Raw genomic sequence first — 11,115 nt, 5'->3', positions numbered from 1 at the left:
ATCCTCTCTCACCAGAATACTGTATTACGACTGTTGTTTATTGTGTTTTATTGTTATATCAATGGTATGTTTGTTGTTGTGTTGTCTTTTTCCACTAGTTCTATTGCATCTCTGCAAACAATGCTATGGACACCAGAGGGGAGCTGTGAAGAAGCTGATCACTCTCTTCAGATGTCGGCAGGAGCCACTTGCTCGGTGGCCAGTGTGTTGGAGGGGAGGATGATGCCTCTTCAAATATGAAATGTCTGCTGCTGCCGCCAACTGGCCCCCTGAGCCTGCTATCGTTTAACACAGGGTCATCTGGTCACCAGCGACTCCCAAGGAAAAGAAATACAAACATACAACCGCCCTTATCCTTTGGACATTTTTTTTTTTTTTTAATATTATTTTCTTATTGGTACATAGCCTCATGGCACCGTAAGATGTCAACATATTTTTTTGCACAAACTATTCTGTTGTCATCCCTCAACAACGATAACAACAGTGGCATTCAGTGTGTGTCTTGAGTCAGTCGTTGGCTATATTTAGTCGATGCTCCATATCTCCAGGCATTCAGATGAGTTCACTGGACACCCGCCTAGTCAACCACTGCCTTCCTAACAGGCTACTGCAATGTCCGAATGCATTCTCATCCTCTCCCTAAAAAAAAAAAACAGTGCCCCAATACCTTGACTGTGCCAGAAAATAACAACCTTGTTTTCTTATTATCGCTAGTGTGATGTGTTTTGACTAGGTAGGTGGGGGCGCCATCTGTACAGAGCTGAATTTATTTACAATAAAGAGGTGTTAGGCACAGATGTGGTCATCTACTGGTTAATGAGTGCAAACAAACAGATTCGCTGAAACAACAGAAATGGAGGTTCTCTCAGAAATATTTCCTGTGAAGTATTTTTTTGGATTTCATAGGCATGGACTATTTTTTGGTTTTTTTACAGCCTAGCAGGCAACACTGCCACCACCCACCCGAGCATAAACAAACAAACACACACACACACACACACACACACACACACACACATACACATACACACACACATGCACACACATGTAAACACACACACACAAACACACACACACACACACACACACACACATTTCTTCTTGTTGCTCAGAGGCACAGGCAGAGAACAGTGCGTGACATTTCCCGTGTGCCTGCGACAATGGAGGTCGACGACATCTGGCCACTCACACTCTCTCTCTCTCTCTCTCTCTCTCTCTCTCTCTCTCTCTCTCTCTCTCTCTCTCTCTCTCTCTCTCTCTCTCTCTCTCTCTCTCTCTCTCTCTCTCTCTCTCTCTCTCTCTCTCTCTCTCTCTCTCTCTCTCTCTCCCTCTCTCGGACACCGGCTCGCTATTGTGGCCGCTGCCGCCGCTCCACCAGCCCGCTAATTCCTGATTAGCGCTAGCGAACGCGAAAGGTCTGCTATTGTGGGGAAGGCTGTAACGAGCAGGACAGCAGCAGCAGCGGCCCTGCAGTTACACTGGCACCAGCCGTAGCTCCTGCTGCTCGTGTCAGGGCACGGATAAGGCTGGTGGTGGGCGGAGGGGTGTGTGTGTGTGTGTGTGGAGGGGGGCGGGGGGTGCTGGAATGACGAGCCATTTGAAAGGCAAAGAGGGGGAAAAAAGAGCCGTTTTATCTTGCTCGGGGCAATGCACAAAAGAGGCGAGCGCGGCAACGTGGCAGGTTTTTAAATTGGGATCAAAAGGTTTGAGCTAATTAACAAACTAAACGAGAGTCCACGGTGCTCTGCCTGAACGGCTCACGACTCTGCCTTTCACTGGTTTACAGAAGGCAGGCTGTAGAAGACCTTCTGTGTGTATGCATGTGTGTGTGTGTGTGTGTGTGTGTGTGTGTGTGTGTGTGTGTGTGTATGTCTGTCTATGTGTCAATGTGAGTGAGTGTGTGTGTCTGTCTGTCTGTCTGTCTGTCTGTCTGTCTGTCTGTCTGTCTGTCTAAGTGTCAGTGTGAGTGAGTGTGTTTGTCTGTGCATTGTCTGTGTTTGTCTGTGAGTTTGACTTTGGCAATGCTGAAAAGCTCCCAAAAAAATGTGCATGAGCTTGTGCCTGGCCATGCTGTTGAAAAGCTCCCAAGAAAAGAGAGAGAGAAAGAAGAAAAAAAATAAATAAACGCTTCAGCTAAAATGCCCATATCCTTGTCACTGCCAGTTAAACATGTCTGTGTAACCTGTGACCATGACGAAATAAAATGGCTGAGGGGTGAGGGTTCCCGTTTGACTACTTTAATTTTATTTGACTTTCCTCCACACAGCCTGCACTTGGCCAAGGGAGGCCATGGCGCGGGGAGACAGAGGCTCGTAATAAAGACAAATGGGAAGAACATGAAATTTGATTCTGCAGCGTGGTAAAGCGACACCAACAAAATAGACAGTGTATGTGTGCGTGTGTGTGTGTGTGTGTCTAAGTCTGTGTGTGTGTGTGTGTGTGTGTGTGTGTGTGTGTATGTGTGTATAAGTCTGTGTGTGAGTGTGTGTGTGCGTGAAAGAAAGAAAAAAAAGAGAGAGAGAATGAGAGAGGGGGAGGGGTGCAAGAGACAGAAAAAGAGAGTTAAAAAGAGATAGGCAGAGAAAGAGACAGAGAGAGAGAGAGAAAGATAGAGTGAGAGAGAGAGAGAGAGAGAGAGAGAGAGAGAGAGAGGGAACAACACTGACAACCTATGAATTTGCAGCTGCTGTCAAATCCGGAAGGGCACACATCCTCCAATAATGACATTCCATCTCTAGAGGCTCGAGTTGGAGCGAGCAGGCAGGAACGAGCAACATTATCTCTTCCAATCACGTTCCTCCTCACCTCCTAATACCACCCCCCCCCCCCCCCCCCACACACACACACACACACACACACATCTCCCAAGTCCCAATGCATCACATCGCAGGGGAAAGACAAACACGAAACAGAAAGGAAAACAAAGCTTTTGGGATTTCAGGACACTCGAAGAACTGGCCACACCAGCGTGCGTGCCGTCTCGCCGTATCTCCGCGGCGACGGCCGGGGTCAGCGTGTGTCCTCGCCGCGCTCCGGCCGCGCTCTTCTTTTTGATTTATTTATTTATTTATTTAAATAATCGTCGGGAGCATATGTTCCCCTCAGACCTCTTCGCCGTGGAGCACACACTTTGTACTCCGATATGAAAACACCATCTGTTTGGAGAGCACTGTGAGGCTACCAGCCGCGACTGTGTGTGTGTGTGTGTGTGTGTGTGTGTGTGTGTGTGTGCGGTTGGTGGTGGTGGTGGTGTTGGAGGTGGCGCTGGTGGCGGTGGCGATGGTGGGGGCCCTGCTGCGGTTGTGGCGCGTCCTCTTTCGGAGCCGCTGTTTCATCCCCATCACTCTCCGCTGGGTACCACTTCATGACGCTGATGATTCATAATGGAAGAGTCAATTATGTATGTGCGGGAGGACACGCTCCGATCCCACATGACGAGGAGACAAGCTGTTACTGAGTCTCGGCGCCAGGCCCTCCTTCAGAAGGCGATGGCTTTGCGCTTATCGCCTGTTTTTCTGGCCGCGGCTCAATGACTTGGGGGCTTCTCCAGAAGTTCTGTGGCACTGACGACGCAAGTTGCATTATGGAGTGCCTCTCTTCGTTATGGATGGCGCAGAGAGAGCTCTGTGGTTCTTTCAGCGGTGCCTTGCGCTAGAGCTAATTCATTTGATCCCACGCAGTGAGCGACCAGACATGAGAATCCTGCCTCATCTGTGTGATTTAAAGGCCAACCGCAACACAACACAACACACACAACAGGCTATTCATCTGTGCAAATGCACAATACACTGGAGTGTCTGTCCCTCTTTTTTTCCCCACAGATTGTTTTCTGCTACACTCGGTGTAAGGCGTCGTCTGTATGCACAGAGCGCATCAGACTGTATTGTGCGTGACGCTGTTCTATCATAAGCTACATGTGGCTCCTGCCCACCTCCTCTCTAACTGTGCCTGTGTGTGAGAGAGAGACAGACAAAGAGAAGAGAGAGCGAGAGAGAGAGAGAGAGAGAGAGAGAGAGAGAGAGAGAGAGAGAGAGAGGGAGAGAGAGAGAGAGAAGACAAAGAGAGGTCGAAGCTAGGAATGATTCCAAATTTGGCTTCTTGATCACCCAGCAACAAAAACAAGACAGAGGGGAAAAAAAGGACAAAATCATTTATGAGGGGCTCTGACTCAACCTTTTGGCTCCGTGATTAGCGGCCATTAGATTTGGCCAGGATCCACGCCGTCTGACCACACGTCACTTGCGGCGCGAGGCGAGCCACGTCTCCAGCGAGCACACGGGAACAGGACATGCGGCGTTGTAACGCAGGCCAAAAGAATGGAGTGAAACAGCTGCTCTCTCTGATTGCCTATATTGAAGTAAACGGTGCCAAGCCATGGGCATGTGACTGTTGTTTCAAGTGGAGTGGGATCCGAGATCTGGTTAAAACCTGACATCTGTGTGAATAAAAACCCTGTGTGTGAATATGTGGGAGCTGTGTCTACATGTATGCTAATGTATGTGATAGCCTACGGTATATGCTATGAATGCGCATACTGTGTGTGTGTATGTGTGCGCGCGCATGTGTGTGTGTGGTGTGTGTGTGTGTGTGTGTGTGTGTGTGTGTGTGTGTGTGTGTGTGTGTGTTCCGTGTGTGTGTGTGTGTGTGTGTGTGGGAGGGGTGTATGATTGAATGATCATGTTCTGTGATGATGTGATGCATGACTCTGCTTTTCAATTTACATGTAAACAATCGCAGCTTCCTCCCCAACCACTGCAGTCACACAGTATGTGTGAATTAGATTGCGCTCCCTGCGGTCTGCAAGACTGTACCGTACCGGCCTCAACACCAACACACTGACTTCAGGCGGAAACCCACTCACATACAGTATTCCCCTGTCTCTCTGGCCCACACCTGTGAGCGGTCCTAGCGCAGGCCTCAGCATTCAACATGAAAGGCTCCTTTCTCTTCCAGACTGACCTCCCTTTTGACCCGCACCTCGGCTTTGTTCAGATGCAGAGTAGCACCTTGAAGGCCGCGGCGGCGTTTGCGTTGCTGCCCGGGTGCGTTCTGCCTGCCGGCGCGGCACTGGCGCTGGCTCCTGTCACCGCGGCGATTAAATTTACATGAAAATGAAATATTCATCTGCACAGAGCAATTGATGGCTGTCTTAATGGGGAATTAGCCGTGATGTTGCACCTTGCACTACCAAGACCTTTTCATCTTACTATCCTTTTTTTTTCTCTCTCTCTCTCTCTCTCTCTCTCTCTCTCTCTCTCTCTCTCTCTCTCTCTCGTTCTATCTTTTTCGGTTGTTGGTGACTAACTGTACCTGAGCTTCTCGTGAGCTGCCGGCGTTATAAATAAAAATGTTCCGGCTGTGGCGCGGGTGCTCGGAAGTCTATTTTTGAAAGATTCCAAGGTCACCAGCAGACGGGCTGTGTGTACGTGAACCGCGCCGAAAGAGGATCCAAGTTCACGTCGGAGTGGGTTTGTTCCTAATCTCCTTCCCCTCGTGAGACTGCACGCGGAGACAGTCACGGTGGCGGGGGCTTCTCGCGGAAGCGTGAGAGTGCTCCAACGCCACGAGAAGCGACAGCTACAGGGAAGCCATTTGGATTATTCCCTCGCTTGTCTTTTAGAATTCACGCGGATAAAATATTCCCCATCCAGAGAGCATGCTACAAGAGGCCTCTGTAAATTTGAATAGGCAGAGTCTGCATATTTCTTTGCAACCGCCATAGAAAACAGCTTACAAATGTAGCCATGTCATCAGCTGTACTTCTTACTGATGACTAAGAAGCTGTTCAGTTACATTCGCATGAAAACAATTACATCCAATCCCCTAGCAAATGAGAATAAGAAAAGGATTTTTCCATTTTTCTGTTTCCGTTCAATTCTATTCTATAACAGAATATGCACTGAGGAAGTCTGCACTGTTTCAAATACAACCGACTACAGTACACCTCAGCTCAGAGCGTCTGTACAAGCAGTGTATGTCTGTGTGTGCACTGTGCATGCATAAATCCTCCTGATTTCTACTCACTACTTGCTACTTAATTTATTGCACAGATGACACGTGATTGATGAATGACCCAATCAGTGTGCATCTGTGTAAGTCTTCCTTGTGTCGGCTGCCTAAATTAAATAAAATTAGAACGAATGAAAACTCCCAGCACCCCCCAGACTCCACTGGAATGACAGAAACAAAGGCGACATAAAATCATGAGCCAGATTGATTAACTGGCAATGATGAAGCACTTTAAGTATTAGGTAGATAAAGCAATTGATTATTCAATAAATCTTTGTCTGGCACTAAATTCCCTCATTCAGAAAATAAAAAGGACAGGGCAGAGGCCATAAATTAGTTCAATCCATCGTCTACCTCCCAACCAAGATGAAACGACAAGAGCCAAGGCTACTGTAACACAAACTCAAATGAGCTTTAAAATGGCAGACACAGTTGGATCTCTTACTCCACAACAATCTCACTGCCTTGGACATCTAAAGACAGCATCGGAAGCATACGTTTCTAGGAAGGCTCAGTGACTTCAGGGTGTTCAAAACACAAATAAATGCCTTTGTGTTGTCAAGTATTGGTCAAGAATATACCTATGATTTTCTTATTTTGTTTTATCACATGGTATGAAGCAAAATCAGATCTTTTTTGACAGTGTCCAAAGCACTTGTCCACTGTGCGTGATACCGAATAGGCTACACATTTTCACCAACAATCTGGAATATAACATTGCTTCAGTGCTGCACATGTAAGGGCAAACAATGTTGAGTGATCATCCACATCAAAATGCTACAGTGCAAAGAGGAAAAGAGTAAGCAATGAAACAGCAGAACTAGAAGGTGGCTGCTAGAACAGAAAAAAAAGAAAAGGTGACTTCTCTGCTTTAGACATTTATGAGTCTGCAGAGTGAGACTGATTGACCTTCCAGACGCAGTGAAAAGCCCAATAAAAGAAGCCGAATCAATGACGAGGTCCACCATCGGAGGCCGCATTGGAACCTGCCGAGTAGTTGTACACAGGAGATTGTTCTCAACCTGTTCTCCATCCACAATACGACACATGCTCTCTCTCTGCTTCTCTCTCTCTCTCTCTCTCTCTCTCTCTCTCTCTCTCTCTCTCTCTCTCTCTTCTTCTTCTTTTCTCTTAGCGTGCCACCTAAAAATGGCTAACAGGACAAGGACCCTTTCAGCTTGTAAACTATCTGGAAATTGGGTTTTCGAAAAATAAACCAAATATATTGCAAAACATCACTGCTCGTGTCATTTCTCCAAGTGATAAAGATGGAGTCGTATAACAGCCCTTTAGAACGAAAGGGTTTGCCGTTCAGGGAAGGGCTCCGTTGCATACGTGACTGTGTGTACCACCACTGGTGTGATTTATTCTCCCCGACCCAATGGCGGGATGTTGCGGTAATGCACACTGAGAGGATCCGGTGCGGCGTTCCCCCGTCCGCGTGCGGGCGACCCAGGCTGGGTTGACTCTGGCGCAGGGGCCTCCAACGGCTGCCTTCACACAGAGCCCTCTTGTGGTTTCAGAGCGAATGGTCTTTTACGCACCACTTTACCAATTTCAAGCACGTGTGTGTACTGTGTGCAGCACAAACACCCCCCCTCCTCCTCCTCCTCCTCCTCCTCTTCCTCCCCCGCCATACACACTTCGCACACATGTATGAAATGCTTGAACAAATCCACATTTATCTATACAAAAACACACACACACACACACACTTGCATTCTCACCCTCCTACACATGTTTTTGCGTGCAGAGAAATAGGAGAGGGCACAGAAAGTAAGGCGATGTGAAACACACATTTGGGGAATGGAAGCGTATATGCAAATATGCAAATGTGAGGACACACACACCAGCAGAGCCTTGCAGCAAAGTACATGAGCACAAATGGAACAACTTTTCAGCTTGAGCCGATTTTTTTCCCCGTCTTTTTTCTTTTTTCATTCTAGCCCACAGTCAGCAACCTTCTCTCTCAATTCTCCTTTCCCTGCTCGTTTTCAAATACACGACCAATGAAACAGAGCTACCCAGCACCTAAATATACAACACAATAACAATGTGGCTGTATCACATTTCAAGGTAGATTTGACTCAGCTCTGTGTCAAAAAGAGAGCCTGTCAAAGTCGATTTTTGGATGTGGTTGAATGTGCAGCTGACTAGTAGGAAAAGCTCCATGGCAAAATCTTTCATTTTACAAGAACACAACAAGGCAGAAAAAAAAAGCCCTGCACTGTGTTTCAGATGACAAAACAAACCTCTACTAGAATGTCACACCAAGTGAAAGCTCCCCTCAAAACAGCTATCAATCAAACCCAGACAAAATAAATGTGCACCTGAAATCCACAATAGGCCATCGAAATATCAATTATTTTCTGTCTGTATAAATAACAGTCATTTGAAAATGACTGTTTCATTACTAATGTATAGTATGTATATACAAACAGAAAAACAAACTGTAAAAGCTTAATTTACCAAATTGATCTCATGAATCACATAATGTGCTGTCCATATTTTCAATTGAAGATTACAGAAGAAATATCTCGTTGTAAAATCAGACGGATTGGACAAGCAGGGTTATTATCATGATCGATTTCATTATTGAAATGGGATTTCTTCGCAGACAAGGGCTATAACTGGTGATGTGTTGTTGCTGTTTTGAGTGCTGATGTCTTATCAGAGTCTCCTATGAAGGGAGGTATAGTCTATTAAGGTCCACCACGAAATGCATAGCTGCCATGTCCTCCGAGTGCACGTTGAGATGTGTTAATGTCTTCTAATGACATTTTGAGTAATTGTCCTGCATAGCGGCAGGCCACTTGTCAAAAGTGATTTGCCTAGGGACAAAAACGTATTGATCTCCATTCGAGTCCTGTCTCCTCGCGGCGCTCGACGTTTCATCGCTTCGCCGCGCTCCCAATGAGAGATTTGCCATGTTTTTCACTTTGTGAGTCCTAAAGCCAGACAGCATTACATTTTCACTTCGCATTAATCTCAGAGATGCTTTGAAGTTGTTGTTGTTGCTGATGTTGTGGTTGTTCTTGTGTATAACGAAATACGTGGAAAAATACACTTGGTGCCACCTGCATGGTAGGACGTTAACGCACAAACTTTTTTTTTCTTCGTGATTCACTCTTCTGACAAAAGATGGATAGCTTACTAAGTTCAAAATAGTGTTGTCTTATTTTCGCACAGAACGTTCGTTTACTTTATAAAGTCCCACATTTTTAGGAAAATACGAACTCATCTCCTGCAGACAACAGTTTCGTATTGCACCCCGTCAAATGATAGTAGCTTAACAGTTAACGTCTTAGCAAAATTGAAGAAACAAAGAAGAGATATATTTTATGTTAATCGTAGTCTACTGTGATTTTGTTTTTTCTGCCTCACTAATCTAGTCACCAAACCGGAGCAAAATGCATGTTGCTCTACCCTGGCCATACGGGCATCATTTAGCCCTGGAAAGAGGCTTTTCGACGCAAAACGAAGGCACTTGAAGTCCATCACACGTTTAGGTTTGTTAATGCTGAGCAAATGTACCATTCTTACGGTCACCACGTTCAACTGATCACTTTATTCCGGATGACCTTTCCCTAACTGGCGTTTTGTTCTGCACCAAAAGAAGTTTAGAGGCATTTACTGACATTCATTACTTCATTTCAAGAGAGACGAGCAGATACATTTGAAGGCAAAGAAAGAGGAGAACCGAAATTATATAGACTAAATTTTAAACAATAGCTGAAGATGCATGTTAATCATTGAAACTCTTTTTCGGAAGGTAGTGTGCTTTACGCACGAACATTTGGCATTCTTACCTATTCGAATGACATGAGGCATCCCGAATGAACACTGAATCCAAAAAAGACACACAATGCCCGTTGTCCAGTATTCCACAATCGCACTCCGAGGTGACAACCAAGTATTTCTCATGATTGTGAAGTAGTGGGATCCACTTTTTTTAAGAATCCAAAGACGTTTCAGAATTGCTCATCAAATATGTGTTGGTAGGAGTCATATGTAGACTTGTCTGTCTGCAACAAATCTGCTCTCATTGTACTTAGTGCAACATTTTCCTAGTTTTCTATTTTTTCACTCTCAAGTCTCAAATCGGTTCGCTGATAAAAAGCCCCGGCTCCTCACACGGATCAGTGTTACACCTGCGAACGTTGGCTGCTACAATTAGCCTGCAGGAGTCCCTGTATCCCCTCCTACCGCTGATGCTATCTGTTGGCTGGCTCGGGTACCGCAACAACCGGGCTGGAATCCCGTGCAAATGTGGAAGGGGACTGCGCCTGCGGTACTATTCCCCGCCAGAGAGTCCCCCCTTCTCTTTTGTCGGTTAAAGACATTCAAACGGTAAAGCAGAACACGTGAAGATTCCTCATCTATTTTTAGAACATGCACTTGCTCGCACAGTGACATCCAAATGATTAACTCCGCATATAGTAAGGTCAGCACTCGTTCGCAATATGTGGTGTGACCATATCCATTTATATGCAGCCTGTCACTGCACTTCAACTGTGTAGTATAAGATAATTATAACTATTCATACTGACTCCAGTCTTCTGTGAGAACTTGTAGGCTACCTATGTATCAGAAAAGATGTGGTAAGTAAAAGAATACAGTTGACAAGAATACACCGTATGTACTATTTTATTTAACAAGTTGAACCAGAGACGGTGGGCAGATGGCTTGGCCAAAAACGGAAACACCCATGAAACATTAATTGCACCTTTTGACTGACTCCCTATGGTGCCAGATCGCAGACAGCACAGGTGTGATCAAAGGCCCCAGGAAGCCATTTCCTCCTAAATCAGCAATGGACACATGTAGCATGAGTAGCCTACTAAGAGCACATGCAAGGACCCACTCCCCCCTGGCTCACTCAGCTTCAGAGACACTTGACACTCTTCAGACAGTATGAATCACAAATGTTAAAGGACATATGGATAATAACTGATGCCATAGTTAGGTGAGAAAGTGCCAGTCATCCTGCCATTATGGCCATATCTCAGGTTACCCTCACAATCTATGTTTGGTCTACTCTTTATAAATGATTCACACTAGCATTATCTTCTGTGTGTGTTTGTGTGTGTGTGTGTGTGTGTGTGT

The 11,115-nt window shown here is 45.8% G+C and overlaps 1 protein-coding gene across 1 annotated transcript in view; it reads right to left on the bottom strand.

Annotated features, from left to right (window-relative positions):
• Positions 1-9,926, bottom strand: part of grik3 (glutamate ionotropic receptor kainate type subunit 3) — a 106,563-nt gene extending 96,637 nt beyond the window's left edge. The window contains exon 1 of the mRNA XM_062537804.1: positions 9,819-9,926. Coding sequence (XP_062393788.1) covers positions 9,819-9,840 — 22 coding nt within the window. The 5' untranslated portion in view covers positions 9,841-9,926. The remainder of the gene's footprint in view (positions 1-9,818) is intronic.
• Between the last annotated feature and the right edge of the window lie 1,189 nt (positions 9,927-11,115).

This window comes from Sardina pilchardus, chromosome 6 (genome assembly GCF_963854185.1).
Source record: "Sardina pilchardus chromosome 6, fSarPil1.1, whole genome shotgun sequence".
Taxonomy (NCBI): Eukaryota; Metazoa; Chordata; class Actinopteri; order Clupeiformes; family Clupeidae; genus Sardina; species Sardina pilchardus.
This window is presented reverse-complemented; position numbering and strand designations above follow the sequence as displayed.